Below are 27,438 nucleotides of genomic sequence, written 5' to 3'. Positions count from 1 at the left end.
TGAATTTTTTTAAAAAATCCATATTTATAGGGTAGTTTACCTCATACCTAGTAGATTCCTATAATTTTGAGATGGCAATATATAATTTTTAAAAAGCTTCTTCCACTTACCTCTTTGGAACTTGACTAGTAGGCATTCAGTAGTATTCAGTATATTGTTCACTAAAATACAAGATTGATATAAGCTAAGAATTTTTATTATTTTCATAATAAAAATTTTGGAAAGTGTGATATATCCTTTTATACAAACAATGAGAGGCCCAGTGCAGGAATTCGTGCATGGGTGGGGTCTGGCTGGCCTGCCCTGATTGGGGCCTGTCGGGCTAGGCCAGCCACGGGGAGGGGCCGTGGGCGATTGGTGGGCTGGGCCGCTCCTGATCAGGGTTAGGGGGGCTGATTGAGGGCGGGGCCAGCCGTCCCCGGTCAAACTCCCGGTAGAGGGGACAATTTGTATATTAGTCTTTTATTATATAGGATAATTCTTCAAAGTTATGTATTCAGTGTAGTAGAATTTCCTCATTTCCTGTTGACTTTTATTGAATTATGGCTATATGGTTGCTAATATATATTTTCCACTTTCAGATTATTATACTTATCAAATATTTAGATACAGCCATTTTGGGTCATTTAGATATAGTTCTTAGATTTTTTGATTTCATAAAGTAACTTGCCCAGACAGGATTATGAGCACAGGGCATAGCCTATGCTCATAATATAGCTATAGTACTTTTATACTAATATAGAACAATTAACAACCTAAAGTGGTGATTTATAATTTCACATTTTTTTAAATAAAAATTTGTTACCACGTGTCTTTATTTGATAGTGCAGCACAAGCTCAAATAGTTGTAGTATTCATCTTTTTTCTCACACATAGTTTTACAGAGATTATGTATACCTCTGTAAAAGAAATGACCTTAATGTTCTTCCATTTATTTTGGAATAGTCTGGGTAAACTGACAAAAACCTCTTGCTTTTAGAATTTTTTTCCAGTATTTAACAATATTTTCTGGTTAAGAAAACATAAGGTGGTGGTATTTTAGTCTAGCCATTTAGGTCTACAGGGAGGGTGCAAAAAGGCATCCTGGCTTTTACTCCTGTCCAGGATGTGATGTTTGATATTCTTATCTAGTGACAAAATTATAATCCACATAAATTTTCACATACCTTGAAAATTTATAATGTAAATTTGCTTTCTTATTTTAGGAATGATAAAACAAATGCATTGAGACTTAGCCCTAGTTGGGTGGCTCAGTATACACCAAAAGGTGGCAGGTTCGATTTCCTGTAAGGGCACATACTAGGTTGTGAGTTTGACCCTGGTCGTAGTGCATACGGGAGGCAACTGATGGATGTTTCTCCCTTCCTCTCTAAGGAAAAAAACAAACAAAACTTGATTAAAAAGCCACACATATATCCTTGGGTGAAGATTTTTAAAAGGTTACATTTAAATTTTAGTTTGAATAATGCATTTTTCACCTGTTAGCTATTTACAAAAATAAATCATCTCTGAACCTCCATCTCTTCATGTGTTAAAATTAATAAGATTTAACTGAGTATATTTCTCTGTGTCAACTCAAATAGGGCCGTATAAATGAAAACAGTGTGAAAACTAGAAATGAATGGACAGAGTCTTTAGAGCAGGAAAATGACATGATACATTATTTTAGTTAGGTTGATAATGTAGGATCTGAGACTGGGCAAGAGGGGAGTGAGACTAGAGAAGTAGAAGGGAACAAGATCGAAGGTGAGGTTGGTGACATTGAGAGTGGAGATGAAAAATGTAATTAGTCATTTTGGAGGGAAAATTTATTTCATGGTGATTGATGGGAAAGAAGAGGGGAAAGAAGGAATCTCTTGCCTACCAGATTATCAGTATCTGAATGCCAATTATTTTTCACAATCTGGCCTAAGCGTTTGCTATACACAGACACAGAATTGTAAGGACTAATAAGAATTACTAGTCTTTTGGCTCTGTGTAGGATGCTGCCTGCATTCATGAACATAGAGAATTTGGGAGAAAATGCTGGTTTGGTTAATAAGTCAACTTATTCACCTGTAAGCAAGTAGAGTTCCATGCCACAGATACGGGTGTAAAATGTTACCATAATTTTTATGTGGTACTCATGAAATTTATTTATTTAGGAAAACAGACATCTGATTGTAAAGTTCCATTAGTATTGGGAAAATGATCATTTTAGGCCTTTTGAAAGATTATATTTTCTTCCTAATAGTGCTAAGTATGGTATTTAGTATTTAAGAAAAAACACACAAAACTGTAGTGAAACCTTTGGCTTTCAGATAATTTGCATTCAGTTTTATACAGGGCTATATTTGGGGGAGAGGGGGGCATTTCTGGATCTTAAGTACATAAATTTGAGTATTTGTTACAGACTTGTCAGTCTAGTTATTGTCAATGTTAAAATAGTAGGATTTAAATGAAGTTTTCTGTGAACTGGGATAATTTCTTTATTTTACAGCAGTGGTTTTCAAACTTTAAGGTTGCATCAGAATCTTCTGGAGAACTTGTTAAAGCACAGGTTTGCTGGGTCCCGCCTGTAGTAGATTTAGGGTAGAGCTGGAAATTTGCATTTTTAGCAAGGTGATCATGCTTATGTTAAGAACTACTGTTATATAATAAGGACTAAGATTATCCTCAGAAACCACAATTTAGCCTAAAAAAGTAACTTTAAAAAATACGTAACCTCTAAGAAATAGACTTAATTTTCATAAACTTAAAGCTCAAATCCAAATCCCCTTAAGGGTGTAATAAATATAAATTTTTTGTTATAGTCTTCCCTAAAAGCTATCGTTCTTACTTATTTAGCAACAGTACAAATTAGAAAAATAAATTTTAAAATACTGTAAGGACATTATAAATGTTCTCTATTCACAACAAATAGTGGACTATTTAGAGGTACTTGGTGCTTCTAAATATGTAATTAACTTATCCAGTAATTTCCTTGAGGTTAAATATGCTTACATTTTTAAAGATTTTAATACCTGTGTGAAAAACCCAGAAACCTCTTCACTAAAAGATTAATGGTTCTTTTCTCCTCTTACCCCATCTATCCCATTACTCCCAAAATTTCAAAACCTGAAACTCTTGGAGGATCAGTATTGTCACAATACATATGATTAATATAGTATGTCAACCCACATTAGTTTCAGTAATTTTTTAAAAATCTTATTTTTTTAGCTAATGGGAATGACAACAAGAAATTTAAAGGAGATAGACCTCCCTGTTCGCCTTCCCGTGTTCTCCATCTTCGCAAAATTCCAAGTGATGTCACCGAAGCAGAGGTCATATCATTAGGTCTACCATTTGGCAAAGTAACTAATCTTTTGATGTTGAAAGGAAAAAGCCAGGTATGTAATATTTAAAGATTGACCCATCGTTATATCTCTGGGTATTAGTGTTAAAAATGATTTTTATTTTTTGAACTTTTCTAAATTGCATTTTCTAAATTTCATCCTATTTACATAAAGTAGTTTTTAAATTATAATTTTTTGTGTGTGACAAGAAACAACAAACAAAAATGTTAACATTGACTGTTTTTTTCCCTTAATAAAATAATTATATTTTTAATTACAAAATGGCTTATGAAAATATTCTGATTACCAAAAGACCCCAACAGAAAAAGAGAGAAGATATAAATTATACCTCATTTGGCAAATTACAGGACATATAAGTTTTCCAAAATCTGTATAGAAATATTGATACTATTTTAGTTATAGAATTAATAAGTAGCTTCTTTGATAATTTCAGAAGTTAATAGGTTTTTCTTAAGATGAATATGCTTTTTGTGGTGATCATGACAAAAATATAATACATGTCATACTGATTGAATAATCGCATGCTTTCTTATTCCATCTCAGATGGCACTGGGATGAATTTTTTAGTTCTCTCCTAGTTCTCTTTTACATTGAGCATTGTTGCAAAGAAGAGGACGACAAATTGAGCTAGGCCCTAGACATTGTGTAGTACATTGGAATATGTCCCTATGATTCTTACACTTCTCATGAATAAGTTTAAGAAGCACATTTTATTTATTTTTATTTTATTTTTAAATATATTTTATTGATTTTTTTTACAGAGGAAGGGAGAGAGATAGTTAGAAACATCGATCTGCTGCCTCCTGCACGCCCCCTACTGGGGATGTGCCTGCAACCAAGGTACATGCCCTTGACCAGAATGGAACCTGGGACCCTTGAGTCCGCAGGCTGACTATCGACTGAGCCAAACCAGTTAGGGCTAAGAAGCACATTTTAAATGTATTTATAAATAAGTTACTTGATTAGCAGTAGACTTGCTAGAGGCTGGATGATTATGTCTGAATTATGCCCATACCTTTAGTAAGCTATAAACTAACATGCCTGTTTAATTCAGACGAGATTATTAAGATCTGTAGAAGTTAAATAAGGTGTTAGTCCTTGTTGTGTCTACATCCTTAGATCTCTTGGAGATAGTACATGTACTTAGATCTTTATTTTAACACAGTTGCCTTTGTTGAGAATACTAGGTTTGCACGGTTTGAAAGGAGCCAACATGGTCATATCTAATGGTTGTGAGATGTCTAACAGCCATGAATCATGTATATTATCATATTTCAGTAGTATATCCTATATATTATGTCAAATGGCTGCGAGAGGCAGCAGGCAACATCATACTTTCCTCTGTCGCTGCTGTTGGTTCTGGGGTTAGTAGTGCTAATTGACTTAATGTTGATTGCTTGTCTTTTGTTTATAAGTACTATTTGAAAAATATCTTGTCAGTGGTATACTTCAGCAGAAGATTCAGATGTGAGTCACTAGACCTACTTTTAGGCGTAATCTTTCCCATGGTACTTGGAAGTAGAGTGTTGAGGGCATAATGGGGATTATTTGCACCAGTCTTTCTGTGGGTAGTAACTTGATTTTCTTTCCAACCATATTATGAAAATTGATCCTTTTGACTGGATACTTTAGAAAAACAAATAAAACCTTTACTGGACAACCATGTGGAAAATTTATTTTTAAGTATGAATTCTTAGGTATTATATGCTTTTAGGAAAAACTTCTTATGACAAGAATCATGTACTATTCCAGATACGTTGTTTAGTTTTTCCTTTGTGTGACTGATGTTAAACATTGTGTTAATTCTTAATATGTAGTAAAGAGTTGGTAGAAAAAGACCTTCTCCCATATATTGAATATTATTGAAATACTACAATTGTACAATTCTATTTTTGTGGAAAAGATGATTACAAACAAGATAGGAGATACTGCCATAGCTATTTTTACCTTGATAATTTTTATCCTTTTTTTAAGAAATACTAGAAAAAGTATATTACTGATACAACTGGATAGTGGATTTAAAGTGTATTGTGGATTTTTTTAAAAAATATATTTTATTGATTTTTTACAGAGAGGAAGGGGGAGGGATAGAGAGTTAGAAACATCGATGAGAGAGAGACATCGATCAGCTGCCTCCTTGCACACCCCCCACTGGGGATGTGCCCGCAACCAAGGTACATGCCCTTGACCGGAATTGAACCTGGGACCCTTCAGTCCGCAGGCCGACGCTCTGTCCACTGAGCCAAACCGGTTAGGGCATATTGTGGATTTTTATACCTTTTAGACGGTATAACTGACTCAAAGTCTATTTTATTTCTTGAAGATGGAGGAATTTTATTTGTTTATTGTGGATCAGTTAATTAATGGTATTTTATACACTGTTGTGTGGCTAGCATTACTATTTAATAGAATGTTTTTAGTTCATTTAATTAATTCAGTTGTGACATTTGATTAATTCAGTTAAGCATTATATTTAACATTTATTAAGTTAATAGCCTGGAATATTTGCCAAATGGAAACACTTGCCAAGTAAGTAACAAAGTTAAATCTATAGATACTTGCCATTTCCTGTGTTCAATAAATTTTGTTGTTAAATACGTATTTTATAAATAAATTATAACTGTTTTGTACATAATTTGAATTGCTAATTAAATGCTTTATTGTAGTAAAAAATGAATTGAGTTGTCTAACTAGAAATTTGCGTTGATTTAAAATGCATTTTAAGTTTAAGATGTTTGTAAGGTGGTTCTGAGGGTTCAGAGTGGTTAGTATATGTCTATATTTTATCTTCCTAATGAACCATTAAGGTAGGTGGCAAAACCTGCCACCTTAAAGCTTTGTAAGTATCCTATTTCTGTCATACAAGTTACAGGGGTCCTGATAACCAGAAGAAGCCATATATAGAATAAGATATAAATACTAAGGTGTGTCTTCCATCTTAACTCATCCTATGTTACTCTGCAAATATTTATTAGTACAATGATTACAGATAAAAAAAATTTTGCTTGAATGACTTGACTTATTATGGGAAGTCCTTCTATTTCCCTAATTTGAACAGTTGAGCCTATGCACCTGAATGCTCTATTTAATTGTACTCATAAACTGTTTAATAAAAGGGTAAAGAAGAACAGATTGTCATGCCCCATCTCTGAGAATGTTTTAGGAAAGAACTATTAAATCTCAACTCCTGAAAGCATCCATTCATAGTGGTGATGCACACATTTAAAAATATGTGTCTGTGTGTGTGTGTGTGTGTGTGTGTATTATTGATTTCAGAAAGGAAGAGAGAGGGAGAGAAAGGTAGAAACATCAACGATGAGAGTGAATCATTGATCACCTGCCTCCTGCATGCCCTCTACTGGGGAATGAGCCAACCTGGGCATGTGCCCTGACCAGGAATCAAACCATGACCTCCTGGTACAGAGGCCAATGCTCAACCACTGAGCCACACTCACCGGGCCACACATTTACTTTTACCTTTTTAATTACTTCTAGATTTAGGAGAAACAAAAATAAGAGAAAAACAAAAAACTACATAAATCATCTAATCAACTGGCAATTTCTCAATCCCAAATCCTTTACTGAACTTAGCTTTTCAAATATGTTCCCAATTAATATCAGCAATACACATTGAATCAAAAGTCTTTTCATTCTCTTCATCACATTGAAGCAAAATAATCTTTCCATCCCCTTTCATGAGAACAAATATACAATTACTATATATATGCACAGATATATATATGAGTTATTTATTTACTTTTGTTTTTTGGCCTGGTCCTTGCCTTGTGGTGAGTGGCTTGGGTTGATACAAGGTGGGGCTGCGTATGTGTGAGGGGCAGAGATGGATTGGTAACCACAGGATACCTAGTCTGTGTGTAGAACAATTTAGTTACCCAGAGATAACTAACGGACATTTTGCTAAAACATTTTGGTGTGTGCCCCTTCTTTATTCAGATGTATTATTGTCTATGTATATAATTTTATTTAGGTTGACAATGCATGAGTTTAGAGTAAGCTAGAATGACAAAATAGTTCTTAGCTATCTTTCAAAAGCCACAAGCTTTCACTTTATCTTCTTGTGTTTATTGCAGGCTTTCTTAGAAATGGCTTCTGAGGAAGCTGCTATTACTATGGTGAATTATTACACTCCTGTTACTCCTCACCTTCGAAGCCAGCCTATCTTTATTCAGTATTCCAATCACAGAGAACTTAAGACTGACAATCTACCTAATCAAGCTGTAAGTATTAAAGGCATTTTTAAAAATAGCTATAAGCACATATGGTATAATAGCTTAAGATTAATTTTCTGTTTCAGAGGAAAAACAAAAACGTGTTTTTTTATCCATCTTAGCATGATTTATTAGTAAAGATGATGTATGTAAATTTCTAACCCAAAAGGTTAAACATAAGAAAGTGAAGCCATGTTTTTGAAGTTTAAAGTAATGGTGTTAAAAATGGCAGATATTTAGTTTTCTCATGAAACTGTTTTCATGAGAAAAAAGGAAAAAATTAAATTGTTATGTATCTCTTAAAATCTCATATCTAATGGAATTTTAGAAGTGCTTTCTTTTACAGAATATATAACATAGGCATTGAGAAGTTGAGTGATGTTTCTATTGTGATGTTACATAACTGAATTTAAGATGTTAATAAGAATCTGTATAGATACGTTTAGTAAATGATTTATGACTTCAAGATGAATGTGCATTGTAGAATATCAACATTTCTTAGCTATTTTCCAGTTTTTGTTGTAGTTCATGTTGAATCTTTTGTGTCTCTCCAGGTTGATTTTTAAGTAATTTCAAGATTTTTTATTATGTTAAGTGCATAATGTTTGGCCCCTATGCTCTTGCTCTAGGCAAAAAGAACTCCTCCAGCTCTTGATTCTGTGTTGAAAGTTATTTATAATGTAAACTGTTGAATTTAAATTCTAGTTTTCCACATTATTAAAAACTGACATTTCCTGTATACAATCCTTAATTTGTTCTAGGAGATACTAATCTATATATATAAAAGCCTAAGCGACCGTTATGACCAAACGAATGGTCGCTATGATGTGCAATGACCACCAGGGGCAGATGCTCAATGCAGGAGCTGCCCCCTGATGGTCAGTGCACTCCCACAGCCAACCTCCCCCAACTGGCCAACCTCCCACAGTCCCTCCCCTGGCCAGGCCCTGGGCTGGGATAGGGAACCAGGGGTACGTGGCTGCAGACACGGCCCCTTTCCCAGAGGGGCCGAGGGCCGGCTCCCTCTTTGGGGCCGGCAGCCAACCTCCCATGCCCCGTTCCTCCCCCAGGCCAGCAGGCCCTGATTGGCCCGCTGTCCACCTGCTGCAGTGGCGGCATGGTGGCAAGGGAAGGAGGAGGGGGGCGAGGCAGGAAACCACACGGTAGCGGGGTGCCGACATCTGTTCCTTTTGCGCCCGGCCTGGCGACCGTCGCCTCCTCTCCTGACCCAGCCGGGGCCTTTGGGCCCTGATCGCCGGCCAGGCCTAGGGGCCCCACCCGTGCATGAATTGTGTGCACTGGGCCTCTAGTGTCATATAATAAACTATATAAGTTTAATAGTAAATTAAATATTACATATTTTTAAATAGTGTAGACTTTTTAAAATGAAAAATTGCCTTATAAATTATAAATAAGATACATGGTCATAGTAAGACATTAAAAGAACATAGAAAAGTTTTAAAAAAATCAATTTAGTCACTCAGAGATAACTAGCATTTAACATTTTTGTGTGTGCCCCATCTTTATTCAGGTATGTTATTGTCTCTGTATGTAATTTCACAAAAATGGGACTCTAATGTTTTGAAAGCTATTATTTTCTATTATAATATGTCAGACATTGTTTCATGGGAACAATTATAGAATTGCTTTATAATTTTTAAATGACTGCATAATATTTCCTTCTATAGGACAAATATAATTTATCCTGCTTCTTTTTTCCCCCCAAGTATGTTTTTGTTGATTTTTACAAAGAGAGGAAGGGAAGGGAAAGGGAGGGAGAGAAACATTGATTGATCGGCTGCTTTCTGCATGCCCCCTACTGGGGATCGAGCCGTCAACCCAGAGAGTGTCCTGACCAGGAATTGCTTCCTGGGTCTACGCTCAACCATTGAGCCATACTGACTGGGCTATCCAGTTTCTTTATTACAGACATTGAGATTGTTTCCAATTTTATGCTTTTACAAATAATACTATAGTAACATTCTTACAATATATATCTTAGCACACCTGCAACATTATCTTATTAGTTTTCATTTCTGGCAACGAAATTGCTGGGACTGAGCATATGCATATTTTATATTTTGATATATGTTGTATTACTGCTTTCTGTAAAGATTATGTCCCCACTTTGGATGTGACTGATAATGTGTGAGCAATTTTCTTGTCTTTGTTAATATGATAGATGAGAAATTATATCTTATTGTTTACTGATTTTTATTTGGTTACTCATAAAGTATTTATAGCAATTTCTGTTAATGTGGGTTTCCAAAACTCCCATTTTAAAAATTGCGGTAAAATGTATATAATATAAAATTTACCATTTTAATCATTTTAAAGTATGCAGTTCAGTGGATATTAAGTACATTCACATCTTGCAACCTATCACCAACATCCATCCCCAGAAGATGTTCATCTTCCCAAACAGAAACTCTGCACATTAAACACTAACTCCCATTTCCCTCTCCCCTTAGACACTGGCAACTGCCGTTTTACTCTGTCTCTTATAAGTTTTGTCTGCTTTAGCAATATAGTTTTTTAAATATTTTCATACAGCAGTCCTATTTCTTAAGATTGTATTAAAGTTTCTGATTTTGATACCATACTCATAAAGACATAGCTAAGCAAAGTTTTAAAAAATTTCCTACTTTTACATTTTAGTTCTTTGTATTTTAATATGTAAATCTTTATTTTACTAAATATTTTTGGAGTGGGGAATAAGGGTTAGGTTTTAATCTTTATTTCACTGCCAGTGACCAGTTTCACCTTTGTTATTTAACTTAATATATATATATTTTTTATTTTTTAAAATTTAATAAATCTTTATTGTTCAGATTATTACAATTGTTCCTCTTTTTTCCCCCCATAGCTCCCCTCCACCCGGTTCCCACCCCACCCTCTGCCCTTACCTTCCCCCCGCTGTCCTCATCCATAGGTGTACGCTTTTTGTCCAGTCTCTTCCCACACCTCCCACACCCTTCTCCCCAAGAATTGTCAGTCCACTCCCTTTCTATGCCCCTGATTCTATTATATTCACCAGTTTATTCTGTTCATCAGATTTTTAATTCACTTGATTTTTAGATTCACTTGTTGATAGACATGTATTAGTTGTTCATAATTTTTATCTTTACCTTTTTCTTCTTCTTCCTCTTCTTAAAGAATACCTTTCAGCATTTCATATAATACTGGTTTGGTGGTGATGAACTCCTTTAGCTTTTTCTTATCTGTGAAGCTCTTTATCTGACCTTCTATTCTGAATGATAGCTTTGCTGGGTAGAGTAGTCTTGGTTGTAGGTTCTTGCTATTCATCACTTTGAATATTTCTTGCCACTCCCGTCTGGCCTGCATAGTTTCTGTTGAGAAATCAGCTGACAATCGTATGGGTGCTCCTTTGTAGGTAATTAACTGTTTTTCTCTTGCTGCTTTTAGTATTCTCTCTTTGTCTTTTGCTCTTGGCATGTTAATTATGATGTGTCTTGGTGTGGTCCTCTTTGGATTCCTTTTGTTTGGGGTTCTGTGCGCTTCCTGGACTTGTAAGTCTATTTCTTTCACCAGGTGGGGGAAGTTTTCGGTCATTATTTCTTCAAATAGGTTTTCAGTATCTTGCTCGCTCTCTTCTTCTGGCACCCCCATAATTCGGATGTTGGTACGCTTGAGGTTGTCCCAGAGACTCCTTACGCTATCTTCAAATTTTTGGATTCTTTTTGCTTTTCGCTTTTCCGGTTCAGTGTTTTTTGCTTCTTTGTATTTCAATTCTTTAACTTGATTCTTGTGTTCCTCTAGTCTGTTGTTGGGTCTCTGTATAATATTTTTTATTTCAGTCAGTGTATGTTTAATTTCTAGTTGGTCCTTTTTCATATCTTTGAGGGTCTTGCTAAATTTATCGGCCTTTTCTAGGAAATTCTTTTTTTTTTTTCTTAAATATATATTTTATTGATTTTTTACAGAGAGGAAGGAAGAGGAATAGATAGTCAGAAACATCGATGAGAGAGAAACATCAATCAGCTGCCTCTTGCACACCTCCTACTGGGGATGTGCCCGCAACCAAGTTGCATGCCCTTGACCGGAATCGAACCTGGGACCTTTCAGTCCGCAGGCTGACGCTCTATCCACTGAGCCAAACCGGTTTTGGCATTTTTCTAGGAAATTCTTGGAAAAACCTTATAACCGTGGTTTTGAACTCTATATCCAGTCGTTTGTTTTCCTCCATTTCTTTCATTTGTGATCTGTTTCTTTGTCTCCACATTTTCACTGCTTCCCTGAGTTGGTAGAGTAGCTTTTTGTGGTAGGTGTCCTCTAGGGCACAGTGGCTCAGCCTCCCCAGTTACCTGAGGTGGACACTCTTGGTGCACCCCTTTGTGGACTGTGTGCTCAGCCTGGTTGTAGTTAAGTCTTGATTGCTGTTGGTATCACTGGGAGGAATTGACCTCCAGGCCAGTTGGCTGTGAGGATCAGCTGTGTCTATGCTGGGAGAGCTTCTGTGCTGGAGACACTCTTATGAGACAAGACTTGCAAAATTGCAAAAGCCTCTGTGCTCAGCTTGGATGGGGCAGAGTTTCAGGGCGGAGCAGACAGCCTTGGTTTCCTCTCAGCCCTGCCCTATGAGGCCCCTGGGTCTCAGTGTCCCTCGGTAATCACTGCAAGCACCTCTGAGAGAAAGCCGCCCTCAAGTTTCGCCCACTGCCAGACAGTCCAGTTTCTCCCCAAATGAGTCGGGGTTCCCAGAAACTTGCCCTGAACTGGAGTTCAACGCAGTTGGGAGCTTCTGTCTCCCTCCTGCTTTAGAAAGCCAGCTGCGCACTGAGCTGCCCATGCATTCAGCAGTCAGTCCTCTGTGCGTGCGCGCCTCCAGACCTCTGCCTTCCGCAGCTCCCGAGTCTCAGTGTGCTTTCTTTTTCCTGACAGTCCAGATTCCTCCCGAATGAGTCTGGTTTCCCCGCGTCTCGCCCGAGACTGGAGTTCAGTGCAGTTGGGAGTTTCCTCTCCCTCCCTCTTTAGAAAGCCAGCTGAGCACTCAGCCGCCCGTGCACACAGCCGCCCGTCCTCTCCACGTGCGAGCCTCCGTACCTCAGCCTTTTGCAGCTCCTCTGAGTTTCAATGTGCTTTCCTCTTTTCTTCTAGTTGTAGAATTTCCACTCAGCCAGCTTTCCTGTGGTTCTGGATGGTGTCCGTTTGGTCTTTTAGTTGTAGTTTTGATATTGTTGTGTGAGGCAGCAGTTTAGGTGTTTACCTATGCCACCATCTTGGTTTCTCCTTAACTTAATATATTTTATTTCTCCAAATATATTAGAATTATTTTGGTAACTTATACCCCCAAAGACACAATTGGAATTGAAATTATTTTATAGATTAATTTAAAGATAATTAACATATTTCTATTGCTCACTGATCCTTTAAAGAGGAAATTATATTTTGTTTCCTGGTTTTGAGTAGATCTTTTAATTTTCCTTTATGTAAGTTTTCTCATTAGTGTGATTCCTAAATATATTAGTATGTCTTGAAGAAGAAATAAACAATTTAATAAGACTCTTAAAGATGGATTATTCTAAAGGGAAACAGTGAGAAATCCCAGTTGCTTGGCAACCAAAGCCAGCTCAAATGACTTAGTTTATTCTTTGATAGCCTTGATTTCTTCCCAATACCCTTTCTATTTTGCTACTTTTGTGCAGTTTTTATGCATTTATGTTTCATCAAATACAATAATTTTTCTTTTATTCAAAGTTCTCACCAAAGCTGAATTTAAAATTCAAGGTACTTGTTTGCATATATAAAATGTATTAGATAATTTTTATTTTGACAGTTCTGGGAGGCTGATAAATTAACTGTTTCATTCTCTTTTGTTCTCTGAATCAAGATATACCAAAACATGCATATAACTTCTTTTCCAGCTTATGGACATACTTGCCAAAGGGTCAGGTGAATATCAAGTATTTTTGTCCCTTGATTTAAATTAAAATTATAGCTAAAAATTTTATCATATTTTAAGGTATGCATTTGAGAAATGGTTGTGTAATAGCAGTCAATTATTGTATAGACAGTTTTTCTTTACCTTGTGTGTGGAAGTTTATAAATCCACAAAGAGATGACCATGGGAAGATTTTTCTCTAAAAAGTCATCAAACTGAACATTTAAAACCTCTGCTTTTTTTTTTTTTTTTTAAATCTCTGCATTTTTATGTATACTCATTTCCATCTCAATTTTAGAAATGCCTTCATAGAATCTAGGCATGTTTAAATTTTACATGAACTACATTTCTCTCCCATGCCTCAATAAAAATTTGTTGGTTTCATACTGCTGCTATTTCCTTTATTTATAGTTAGTGTAACCATTCTAGAGGGTTTGTTGCAGAACATTTAAATAGGATCTCTTATAATAGGAATTCTGTGTCATAATTTTTTATCATCAGATTCACAGAATCTCTTCATATTAAGAAGACATTTCCCATTTCTCCCCCGACTTTTCATTAGTTGTCAGTAAAGAGTATGCCTCAGTTTTGTTTTTTTACTTAAATGTTTGTGTGGTGGTGTTTTTTTCAGATGTTATTTTCTCAGATATTTGTTGTCAAAAGCATTTCTTGCATGCCTACTACTCAGAGACCTTTGCACTCAGTGCTCAATAATACAGGGTATATTGAAAACTCCAGAATGATTAGGACAATTTATACCATGGTTTTTTATATTTCTCCACTGTGATAATATCAAGTAAAGTCAGTGAGGTTAAGTTTACTTTTGTTTATGCAGGCTTAATTTTGATAAGATTTAATCACCTTACTCTAAGAAGAAAAGGAACCATTATTCCACTTAGAACCTCACTGTGATCTGTGATGATATCTTCCTAGACAAATTTCAAAAAAAAAAAAAAAATCAGGGTGGAGGTCAGAGCAGGGCGCGTGCAGGGAGGCGGCGGCACAGATGAAACTGAGGCCCCTTCAAGTGAAGTGACTTGCTTACAGCTACACAGCTGGATCACTCTGGCTACTGTGTTGACAAGATACTGTGGGGGGCAAGGGTAGAAACTGGAAAACCCGGAGGAGGCAACTGCACTAGTCTAGATCTCCTGAGTGTGCTCCCTCTTCCCACTGCTCATGCCACTGGGACTGGGGCGGCGGAAAAAGGCGCCACCTCTGGTGGGAAATGAAGAAGCTGAGCCAGGCCGTGGTGGGCTGGGTGTGGAGGAGCCGGGCCCCTGGGTGGAGGTGGGGTAGGGGGGGCCCCAAATGGGCTTGCCTCCCCCTCTCCTGGCCCTGCGGCTCCGCCTTATGTTCCACACCCAGCTCGCCCACAGCAGTCCCACTGGTCGCATCGAGGGCTGTACCAACGTCAATGAGCTGTATGGCAAGATTGCGGAGGCCTTCTGGCTGCCAGCTGCCGAGGTGATGTTCTGTACCCTCAACACCCACAAAGTGGATATGGACAAGCTCCTGGGGGGCCAGATTGGGCTGGAGGACTTCATCTTTGCCCAAGGGGCGGCGTAAGGAGGTGGAGGTGTTCAAGTCGGAGGAGGCGCTAGAGCTCACTATCACGGACAACGGGGCCAGCTACGCCTTCATCAAGCGCATCAAGGAGGGCAGCGTCATTGACCACATCCAGCTCATTAGTGTGGGCGACATGATCGAGGCCATCATCGGGCAGAATCTGCTGGGCTGTCGGCACTATGAGGTGGCCCGGCTGCTCAAGGAGCTGCCCCAAGGACGCACCTTCACACTGAAGCTCACGGAGCCCCGCAAAGCTTTTGACATGTGTTCAGGGGGTGGCCGTCCTGGCTCTGGTCCCCCAGCTGGGCACTGGCAGAGGGATGCTCTGGTCCCAGGGCCCTGCCACTGTAGGGGATCTGCCCTTGGCCTTTGAGGAGAAGGCAATTGAGAAAGTAGATGACCTGCTGGAGAGTTACATGGGCATCAGGGACACAGAGTTGGCGGCCACCATGATAGAGCTTGGGAAGGACAAGAGGAATCCAGATGAGCTGGCCGAGGCCCTGGATGAGCGGCTTGGTGACTTTGCCTTTCCTGATGAATTCGTCTTTGACGTCTGGGGTGCCATTGGGGACGCCAAGGTCAGCCGATACTAGGCCTCCCACTGGACCTTGCGATGACCTGAGCCGGGCCTGGTGGGAGCCCCTGGGGTGAGGACACCACTGCCCAGGCTCCGCCATCCAGCTCAGCCTGGCCCTGGCCCAGCAGTCCCAGGATGTGGCGTGGAGGTGGGGCTGAGCCTCTGCCCCACTCCAATCGGTACCACTCCTCCCTAAATCCCAGCCTGGCTGGGGTCCCCAGCTACCCCCCTACTCCCACCCTGTTCCCCACCTACCTCAGCCAAATCAGGCTCTGGGAGGGACCACCCAGATTGGGCAGCCAGACCCCGCCTGCAACACTTTCCACATCAGCGGCCAAACTGGTCTCTCTGTCTCCCTGTGGCCTTGGGTTCTGTTTGGCGGTCCTGACGTCCCTGGTTTCCTGAAAGGGAATTCAAAAGGGGGAGCGTCCCCCCTCAGCAAATGCAATAATCCCCCTTCCGCCATTCATCCAGAGGAGCTCCATACCTTTGCATTTGAAACATGTCTGCTGTGAACTCCCCCCTCACCACCCCACTCCCGTGTCTCCCTCAGCCCAGCCCTGGACAAACGGCATGAGGAATGATGGTGGTGGGCTTTCGTATCTGAATTTGCTATCGAACATAAAGACTCTGCTGTTGGACCTGTAAAAAAAAAATCAGTTCTTCAGTTGCACTAGGCACATTTCAAGTGCTCACTAACCATTTGTGGCTAGTGGCTATCATATTGGACTGTGTAGATCAGGGGTCCTCAAACTTTTTAAACAGGGGGCCAGTTCACTGTCCCTCAGACCGTTGGAGGGCTGGACTATAGTTTTAAAAAAAAACAACTTTGAACAAATTCCTATGCGCACTGCAGGCCCGGGATGAGTTGACTGCTAAGCAGGACAGGCAGTGGCACCCGGCGGGCCGGATAAATGTCCTCGGTGGGCCGCATGTGGCCCACAGGCCGTAGTTTGAGGACCCCTGGGGTAGATAGTGAACATTTTCATCATCATAAGAAAGTCTGTTGGACAGCACTGTATTTTATCTTCCATGTCTCTACTTTTGTATGTGTGTGTGTGTGTGATACAGTTACAGTAACTGCTTTAATCCCTTGTCTGCTAATTCTAGCCCTGTGTCAGTTCTGGGTCTTTTTTGAAAGACCGACACCACCACCACCCCCTTTAATTACTAGAGGCCCAGTGCACGAAATTCGTGCACGGGGGTGTGTGTGTTTCCCTCAGCCCAGCTTGTGCTCTCTCCAGTCTCGGATCCCTCTCACAAACCAGGAATGCTGGCTCCCAACTGCTCGCCTGCCTGATTGTCCCTAACTGCTTCTGCCTGCCAGCCTGATCACCCCCTAACTACTCCCCTGTTACACTGATCGACACCTAACTGCTCCCCTGCCGGCCTGATTGCCCCTAACTGCCCTCCCTTGCAGGCCTGCCCCCCCCCCAACTGCCCTCTCCTGCAGGCCTGGGTCTCCCCAACTGCCCTCCCCTGCAGGCCTGATCGCCCCAATTGCCCTCCCTTGCAGGCCTGGTCCCTCCCAACTGCCCTCCCTTGCTGGCCTGATTGCCCACAACGGCCCTTCCCTGCTGGCCATCTTGTGTGTTGGAGTGATGGTCAATTTGCATATTACCTCTTTATTATGTAGGATGGGCTCAAAATGGTGGAGGTCTGAATCAGTTTTCAAAGTTGAAAGAAGTAGAACCCTGTTTTCCAATAAAATCTTACTGCAGAGCCCAGTGTAAATAGATGGCATAAACCGCCATGTTGAAATGGGATTGTGGTACTCAGTGTCCACATGTAATTGGTTTTCCAAGAGCATAGTTTTGAAAACCAATGTCATAAAATATTCAAATAATAATTTATATATTATTCTCAAAGATGATGATGCTTTGGAAATTGAATGTTTGACAGTTGTTTTAACTGATACATAAAAATTTGTATATGGCATAAAAATGCTATTAAAAGGTATAAATAAAAGGCTTATACAGTTATGTGCCACTTAATGGCAGGGATATGTTGTGAGAAATGCTCATTAGGTGATTTTGTCATTGTGCTAATATTATAGGGTGCACTTACACAAACCTGGATGGTATAGCCTATTACACACATATACTATATGGTAAAGCCAGTCATTCCTAAGTTACAAGCCTGTTTAGCATATTAATGTACTGAATACTATAAGTAATTATAATACAGTGGTAAGTATTTGTGCATGTACTAGTAAACATATCTAAAAATAAAAAAGGTACATTAAAAATACTATATAAAAGCCCTAGCTGGTTTTGCTTAGTGGTTAGAGTGTTGGCCAGTGGACCAAAGGGTCACAGGTTTGATTCCTGGTCAGGGGCATGTATCTGGGTTACAGGTTTGATCCCAGCCCCAGTTGGGGCACATGTAGAGGGCAACTAGTTGATGTGTCTTTCTCACATCAATGTCTCTCTTTATCTCCCCTTCCACTCTCTCTAGGAATCAATGGGGGAAATATCCTCAGGTGAGGATTAACACACACAAACAAAAACTAAGTAAATAAATAAAATCCTATATAATAAAGAGGTAATATGCAAATTGACTGTCACACCCTCACAAGATGGCTTCCTACAACCAGGCCAGCAGGGGGGTTAGTGAGGGACGAACAAATGACTGAACAGCAGGCTGCGTGGGGCAACCAGGCCGGCGGGGGGGGGGGCAGTAAGGGGTGACCAGGCCGGTGGTGGGGGCAGTTAGGGGCGATAGGCCAGCAAGGGGAGAGGGGGAAGTTAAGGGCAGCCAGGCAAATTAGGAGCCAGCAGTCCAGGATTGTTAGAGGGGTCCCAGATTGGAGAGGGTGCAGGCTAGGCTGAGGGGACCTCCTTCACCCCCGCCTCCCCATGCATGAATTTCATGCACCAGGCCACTAGTATCCTATCTAATAAAAGAGTAATATGCAAATTGACCATACCTCCGCTACACCCACAAGCCATGCCCACCAGCCACGCCCACCAGCCAATCAGGAGGGAATATGCAAATAAACCCAACCAAGATGGCTTCAGCCACAGAGAGCAGGAGGGAGGCTTGGGTTTCCCTGGCCATGGAGGAAGCCAAGCTTTCCGCCTGCCCTTGCCGGCCCAGGCCTCCACTCAATGCTACAAAGTTTCAATTATAGAAGATAAATAAATCCCAACAGAAATGGCGGCAGCCACGGAGCTGGAAAGAGCAGGAGGCTAGGGTTGCCCCCAGCGATGGAGGAAGCCAAGCTTCTGCAGCCCTGGCCTCCGCTGAAGGCTACAAAGTTTCAATTATAGAAGATAAATAAATGCCAACAGAAATGGCTGCTGCCATGGAGGAGCAGAAGGCTTGGCTCTGCTCCAGGCTACAAAGTTTCAATTGTAGAAGATAAATAAATGCCAACAGAAATGGCTGCCGCCACGGAGTGAGCAGAAGGCTTGGCTCCGCTCCAGGCTACAAAGTTTCAATTGTAGAAGATAAATAAATACCAGATCCCAGGGCCTCTGCTTGGGTCGCCGGGGGGCATGGTTGGCCTGCAAACCACCACAGGCCCCTCACCCAGGCCACCCCACACTCCAAGGGAACCCCCACTCTGATCCAGGATACCCTTCAGGGCAAACCAGCTGGCTCCCACCCATGCACCAGGCTTCTATCCTATCTAATAAAAGAGTAATATGGAAAATGACCATCACTCCAACACACAAGATGGCTGCCCTCATGTGGACACAAGATGGCCACCACAAGATGGCCAGCAGGGGAGGGCAGTTGGGAGGAATCAGGCCTGCAAGGGAGGGCAGTTGGGGGCGATCAAGCCTTCTGGGGAGGGTAGTTAGGGGTGACCTGGCCGGCAGAGGAGGGAAGTCGGGGGTGAATGGGTCTGCAGGGAAGGGCAGTTGGGGAGGACCCAGGCCTGCAGGGGAGAGCAGTTGGGGGATACCAGGCCTGCAGGGGAGGGCAGTTAAGGGTGACCAGGCCTGCAGGGGAGGGCAGTTAGGGGTGACCAGGCCTGCAGGGGAGAGCAGTTAGAGGTGACCAGGCCTGCAGGGGAAGGCAGTTAGGGGGTGATCAGGCTGGCAGGGGAGCAGTTAGGGGGTGATCAGGCTGGCAGGCAGAAGCGGTTAGGGGCAATCAGGAAGGCAAGCCGGCGAGCAGTTGGGAGCCAGCAGTTCTCTATTGTGAGAGGGATGTCTGACAGTCGGACATCCCTCTAAGGGGTCCCAGATTGGAGAGGGTGCAGGCTGGGCTGAGGGACACCCTCCCCCCCCGTGCACGAATTTTGTGCACCGGGCCTCTAGTACTATATAAAAGGTTAAAAAAATGCTACACCTGTTTAGGGCACTTATCATGAACGGAGCTCACAGGACTGGAAGTTGCCCTGGATGAGTGAGGGAGTGGTGAGTGAATGTGAAGTCCTAGGACATTATTGTATGCCACTGTATGCTTTATAACACTATACACTTAGGCTACACTAAATTTATAGAGTAACATAAAGTTAAAGCACAAGAGAACATGATGCAGTAAACATGAGGTATGTGAGACTGTTTCCAGCATCATATGGCATACTGTTTTTATAGCAAACTTCTTTTTTTTTTAAATATATTTTATTGATTTTTTACAGAGAGGAAGGGAGAGGGATAGAGAGGTAGAAACATCGATGAGAGAGAGACATCGATCAGCTGCCTCCTGCACACCTCCCACTGGAGATGTGCCCGCAACCAAGGTACATGCCCCCGACCGGAATCGAACCCAGGACCCTTCAGTCTGCAGGCTGACGCTCTATCCACTGAGCCAAACCGGTTTCGGCACTTTTTAAATAAGTAGAGTACCCTCTAAAATAATAAAAATTCTAATACATAGATAAACCAGTAACATAGTCTTTTATTATAATTACCCAGTATTATATACTGGTACTTAACTGCATGTGCTATAGTTTTATACTACTGACAGCACAGTATGTTTGTTTACACCAGCATCTCCACAGACACGAGAGTAACATGTTGTGCTATGACATTATGACATTCAAAATGTCACTAAGCAATAGGAATTTTTCAGCTTCATTAAAATCTTATGTGACCACCATCACATATGCAATATTTGCTTAATGTTGTTATGCAAAGCAAAATAGAAGTCCAACTATTAAGCTTACAGAAAGTAAAAGATGGCCAGTTTTCAAAAAGGTACTCATTTTAAATTTTAATGTTATTTATCACTAGAGGCCCATTGCACGAAGAGATTCATGCAATAGGCCTTCCTTCCCTTGGCTTCCAGCACTGGTTTTCCTCCGGCACCCGGGACCCAGGCATTTGCTCGGGCCGGAGTCTGCTGCCTTTGCTGCAGACTCTGGCCAGAGTCTGCCTTCTTCGTCTTTGCTGCAGAATCCAGCCAGAGTCTGCCATCTTCGTCTTCGCTGCAGACTCCGGCCAGAGTCTGCTGTCTTGGTCTTCGCTGCAGGGCCGGAGTGCCGCTCCTGTAGATTCCCTCGCCCCCCGCCCTCCCTCTTGTAGCAGGCGTCCTGCCCCACCCGGCCACTTCGCACCTGGAGCAGCTGGGCGGCCGCCATCTTTGTCCTTCTAATTTGCATATTCCCTCCTGATTGGCTGGTGGGCGTAGCGGAGGTATGGTCAATTTACATGTTTGTCTATTATTAGGTAAGATAGCAAAATGTTGGAAAGCTACTTACCCCACAAAGAGATGGTATAGTAAATAGTAAACATTAAAATCATGAAAACAAAACAGAAGTGCTAATATTACTTATTTTTAATTCTTACCTGAGGATATGTTTTTTATTGCTTTTTTTTAGAGAGAGAGAGAGAAACCTTAATGTGGAAGAAACATCGATCGGTTACCTCCCATATGTGCCCAACCAGGGATTGAATCCACAACCTGTTGGTGTATACGGTGTTGCTCCAACCAACTGAGCCAGCTGGCCAGGGCAAGAAATGTTAATTTAAAACAACATACAACATACTGTGAACTTTAAAATTTCAAGTAACACTGTGTGAAAATGAAAGTAGCTGGGGGTTTTCATTTGGTTACACATTTTATCTTAAGCAGTAATAAGTATGGAACAAAAGATTGATGAAAACTTGCATTTAATTTCAATAATCATTAACTGTGTCTTTTTTCTTTCAATTTTCCCTTCTTCGCCTACTTCAGTTTTTTAAATAATGATTTTAAAATTTCATACAATAACAAAATTAGAAAAGTGTTGAACTTTTGATTACTTGAGGCATTTGGAAATAAATTGCTAATGTGGTCTGTCTTCATTGTCTAACACTTTTATCATGTTTTGCCTATAAACGGGTATTCTACACAACCAGAATACAATGGTTAAAATTAGGAAATTAGTCTCCTTTAATCTGAAACAGTTCCTCAGTTTTTCTTTGACTGTCATGATCTTGATACTTGAAAATTAACGGCAATTTATTTTTTAGGATGTCTCTCAAGTTGGGTTTGTCTGATATTTCCTTGTGATTAGATTTAGTGTATACTATATATCTTTGATAGGAATATCACAGAAGTTATGTTCTTTTTTTCCTCATTGCTTCGTATAAGGTGGGACATAATTTAAATTTGCTGCATTACTGATGTGCTCTTTGATCACTTGATTAGGCTGTTTACCTGACTTCTTTCTCCACTGTAAAGTTCGTATTTACAAAGGCGGGGGGGGGGGGGGGGACAGGGAGAGTATTTGGAAAAAGATATTTTAAGGCAATGTACTAGTAAATATATTCTTCCTTATAACCTGTCAGTTTATATCAGTATGGAGTAAAGGTTTCCTGTTTTATGTAATGGGCTATTATTTGTTATAATCAATATTATTTCATTTTCTGTGTCCTTTTGGCATCTCTCTATAATGTGTATGTATATATATTTTTTCTTTTTTTATTGATTTTTAGAGAGGAAAGGTGAGAGAGATAGAAACATCAATGATGAGTGAAAATCATTGATTGGCTACCTCCTGCACACCCCAACTGGGGATCAAGCCCACAACCCAGGCATGTGCCCTGACCGGGAATAAAAAAACAACAACACACCAAACAATAAAAACAAAAAGCCATGCATTCATTTTTGCTTTCCTTGCTCCACATTGGGAACTTGACTTGGTTTCTTTTAGTGGAGCATGATATTTAGAAAGTTGTCTGCCTATATCTGCTAGGGCTCTAACATCGCATTCCAGGTTGTCTCTCCATTGTTACCTTCTTATGCCATTGAGGCCTTCATAAATCTCTTGTTCACCATACTCAGGCTGTCTTTACCACATTGGCTACTCACCCCATGTGGACCCCTGCCTGGCTCTCCTTGGGCTCTGACATTCCTGGCCAATTTACTCTCTTCTGGATGCCTTTCTTACCCTTTTCATGCTCTTCAGGTTCTGATATCCCCCAGTGAGCCACCCCCACATAGAGAAACCTTCCTTACCTTGTTTGGGCTCAGGTTCCCCTTGCTAGGCAACCAACCCTACCACGTGATGCTCTCCTAATACTGCTCAGGTTCTGATGCTACGTGCCAGGATCCCTTCCTATAGGGATGCCCTCCTTACCTCACTGAACCACAGCTCCTTTCCTCCTCTATATTTACATTTATTATATGCCACCCTAAGGCTTTAGAATTTAATTGTTCAGGAAGAGATAAGGCTATTTGAAAGGTTTTTAAGTGGTCTTTACTATTAATATTATTTTCACATTGTCTTTTTTTCCTATTGTCATTTAAATATTTTGAATAAAAGTCATTCAAATGTTACTTTACATTAACTAATTTTGTAGGATTCGTGTATTGCTTCTATGTAACTAAAGTTCTCATTTTGGATTGTTTTATAGCGAGCCCAAGCTGCACTGCAGGCTGTCAGTGCTGTCCAGTCAGGAAGTCTGGCCCTTCCTGGAGCTCCCACCAATGAAGGCACAATGCTACCTGGGCAGAGCCCTGTGCTCCGGATAATTATTGAAAACCTCTTTTACCCTGTTACTCTGGAAGTTCTTCATCAGGTAAGGAGGGACCTTCTTAAGAAAGCAGAGTCAAATGTGACCTCTGTAACTTCAGATATTTTATGTCTTTAGTTTTTTGGGTTGCTGATTTTGTTTGATGTATTTTTTTTAATTTTTTAAAAATTTACCCTGTTTCATGCAAGAAGTAATATCAATTAGAGATAATTTTGATACCCTCTGTTTCCTAACTTAAATACTTGATTTTAAAAGATGTGTAAGACATTCTTTTTATTTATTTATTTATTTTTATTTTTTTTTTAAATATATATTTTATTGATTTTTTACAGAGAGGAAGGAAGAGGGATAGATAGTCAGAAACATCGATGAGAGAGAAACATCGATCAGCTGCCTCTTGCACACCTCCTACTAGGGATGTGCCCGCAACCAAGTTACATGCCCTTGACCGGAATCGAACCTGGGACCTTTCAGTCCGCAGGCTGACGCTCTATCCACTGAGCCAAACCGGTTTTGGCAGACATTCTTTTTTTTTAATACCTAAACATGAAAATGAATAAAGTATAGAATCTATAAAAAGCACTGGTAGTAGTTATTCCTGAGAAAGTAAGATTGGTATAGAAAGTAACTAATTTATTCCTATTGACTCTTTACATTTGAGTATTTTTCTTTTAAAAACTCTGAAAGGAAGGTATACAACTCTTTACATGTAACATGGAAGTATCATGTTAGTGCTGACTGATGCCCAATGCAGCTTTCACTGACTACCCAGTAATATGCCTAACCTGTCTTGATAAAAGACATTCTACCATATTTTGGCCTACCATGCATATATAGAATTTAAGGATTGGGAGGTCACCTTGTTGTGTAATTTTATAGTGAGTAAAACTGAAACTCAGATAATTGATGCATTATAGAGAGTAATTGAAGAGCCAATTAGAACTCAAGCCTCCTAATGTGAAGTCCAGAGTATTTTGCATGCTTGTTATATTTTTAATACTCCATATGTACATACCTTCAAAATTTAACATGTAGTTATTTGGTAATCTGTATACATAAATATTTGGCATCTAGTCCAAACAACTTCAGTTAGTTTTGTCCCTTTTAGCTGCATATTGATTTCATTATACTTGTCAATCCATGTATTAAAATACTAAAACATACTATTTGCTTATTTTCATATTTATATCTCAATATATATTGCCAGTATAAAACCAGGTCAGTCCAGGATTATTTAACTGCTTTTCTGATCTTTGTATTTGTACTAAAAGTGAAGAGTCATAGAGGTATGTATGTGCATGTGTATTTACAAATTGAAATGCTCTTATTCTATTCTCACATTTTACAAATAAGGAAACAGAGGCCTTCTTTAGAAGTTACGCTAGGTTTCCACAGTCACTATGCTAACTGGTGATAGAGCTTGGATACATTCCTAATGCAGCTCCTGTGCCATGCATATAAATATCAAAGCATACCATTTATTAGGCCCACTGTGATCCCTGTGATAGTTTTCTGAGTACCATTTTCTTAAATATGCATTTGTAAAGCATGTCCTAGGGAGGGCTTTAACAGAGGTATCTATAGCCACTTTTGTTCCCTGAAAGGGTTCAGGAATTGTTCAGGTGATTGCTTTTTTTGTTCTGCTTGATTTTCTTCTCTTCTGTTTATCCCACAAAATGGTACTGAGCACGCTGTGATCCATCAGCAGTGTGTGTTTGTTTTTGGTACTGTAACACTGTAGCTACTGCTAATGTACACTGTGTTACAAAGGATATTCTTGGTCCTGTGGCTCAACATTGCCATCTGTCACGGTGAGTTTAGCCAGGGTCATGTGGTTCGGTCCTGTTGTTCCATTTATCATCTTCATGACAGCATTAACAAATCGTGTTTCTCTCCCAAAAGATCATGGGGTCCTTCCGGTGAAGAGTAGTAATTCTGAGAATCCTCAATAGTAACTTTGGGGGTCGGACTCTCAGCCTTCAGTTACAACACTCCCTTGTTTCGTGCTCCTTCCCATTGTTGTTGAAATCAAACCAAACTCTTTACCGAGGTCCTTAAGGCCCCCACATGCAGACCTCTCCCCATCTCTTTAACCCCATTTCTAACACTTCTCTGCTTATTTAGCACTCTGACTTTTGTGGTCCATTGATCTTCTCCCCTCCCCTCCAGCTTATTCCTGTCTTAGTCCATTTCTATTTTCTATTATTTAAGCTTGGAACACTCTTCACTGAGATAGTCACTGAACTGGATTTTACATAATTGGGTTTTCACCTTATTCACCTCCTCAGAGAGCCTTTCTCTAATTACATTAACGAAGCCCTCTCCGTCTGGTATCCTGTCTCATTAACCAACCAAAGTGTAGTGTAGCCTGAGGATTAAGGATACAGGGTTTGGAGCTGGTTTGAATCCTGGCTCTACCACTTACTACCTCTGTAATCCTGGGCAAGTAACTTACCTCATCTGTGCCTTTTACTTATTTACTAGTATGTAATGGAGGTGAATTAAGATGGTCTCTCATACCTTCATTGTGAGGTTTATATGAGTGAATGCACTTAGAACAGTGCCTGCTACATATTAAGTGCTCAAGAAATTTTATCTGTAATTATCAGATGCTAGTAAATTTCACTGTAAGGAAATGATCCTTGCTTTTGTTGTCTTGTGGGTAAGATGTAATTTCATAAGTAATCGCATAAAATGCAATGAATATTGAGATGGGATCATACATGGAAGTGTGGAGTTGCTTGCACCTGTTATAATTAATTAGAGGATTGTTTTATATTCTTTGCTGAAGAGTTGGCATTAGCTAAGCTGCTCTCTAACATCTGTTGTAGAAGCTTGTGGTTGTTCCTTTAGCTCATGGTAAAGGGATTGAGATGGGAATGGTGCTATTTCCGATGATGGACGTTAAGAGAGATGTTACCAATATGACATTTGCGCAGAGGCTTGAAGGATGTTAGGGTGTAAGTTGTGTGTATGTGGTAGAATGATGGTCCAGTCAGAAAAAGCAGCAAGTGCAAAGTCTTGAACATGAAGGTGTGCTTAATGTGTTCAAATATCAGAAATAAGGTTATGTCAGTGGAATATAATAAAGTAGGGACGTAGTAAATAAGAGGGTCAGAGAAGCAGTTAGGAGCCAGATTATGTAAATAAACCCCTTATTATCTTACATGTAAGATAGAAAACCATTGGAGGATTTGGGGGCATATTTATGTTTTAACAGAATCAGTCTCGTTGCTGTTATAAGACTACAGACAATAATACAGTGAAGGCCTGGGGATGGGGTGGGAGCTGGGTGGAAGGGGTCAATGAAAAAAAAAGGGACACATGTAATACTTTCAACAGTAAAGATAAATTTAAAAAAAAGATTAAGCTGTAGGCGTAAGTGAATGCTCTTGTCATAATCATGTAAGAGGGTGGAGACTGGGATAAGGACGTGGGCACTGGAAGTAGTGATTATGGATATATTTGGAGGATTTGCTGATGGGTTGAGTAGGTGTAGGTTTTGAAGAGAAAGAGAGTATCAAGAATGTCTTTCAGATTTTATCTGTGAAATGTTAAAATAGAGCTACTTATACTAAAATAGTAAAGACTGAGGGGAATAAAGATTTGGGGCAGGGGTGGAAGGTAGGGCAGGAATCAAGAGTGTGTTTTGGACATGTTAAGTTTGATAGATCTATTAAACATTGAAGCAGGAGATGGTGAATAGACATTTGGCAAGTAAACCTACATTGGCATAAGAACTCTGGGCTGGAGATTTGATAATCATCAGCTTATGGGTGGTAATTTAAGGCCATTGGATTGTATGGCATCACCTAGGATAAAGGACTGATCTTTTTGAATTGCAGAATAAAGATAAATAACTTGCAAATCAATTTTTATGAAATTAAATAAAAAATTAATACTAGTAATA

General features: G+C 40.1%; 1 protein-coding gene and 1 pseudogene across 10 annotated transcripts in view; both read left to right on the top strand.

The window, feature by feature from the left end:
• Positions 1-27,438, top strand: part of PTBP3 (polypyrimidine tract binding protein 3) — an 82,485-nt gene that overhangs the window by 30,009 nt on the left and 25,038 nt on the right. For 6 of the 9 annotated variants that reach the window (XM_080670021.1, XM_080670023.1, XM_080670022.1 and 3 more), the window contains 3 exons: positions 3,199-3,368; positions 7,427-7,573; positions 23,409-23,573. In XM_080670021.1, coding sequence (XP_080526147.1) covers positions 3,199-3,368; positions 7,427-7,573; positions 23,409-23,573 — 482 coding nt within the window. The remainder of the gene's footprint in view (positions 1-3,198; positions 3,369-7,426; positions 7,574-23,408; positions 23,574-27,438) is intronic. The other 3 variants (XM_080670024.1, XM_080670025.1, XM_080670026.1) reach the window with 1 other exon arrangement.
• Positions 14,466-15,946, top strand: LOC308249702 (PDZ domain-containing protein GIPC1-like; annotated as a pseudogene). The gene has a single exon. The product of its transcript is annotated as a PDZ domain-containing protein GIPC1-like (transcript).

This window comes from Plecotus auritus (assembly GCF_963455305.1).
Source record: "Plecotus auritus genome assembly, chromosome: 5".
NCBI classification, from domain to species: Eukaryota; Metazoa; Chordata; class Mammalia; order Chiroptera; family Vespertilionidae; genus Plecotus; species Plecotus auritus.
The sequence above is the reverse complement of the archived record's forward strand: the minus strand, read 5'-3'. Positions and strand labels throughout refer to the sequence as shown.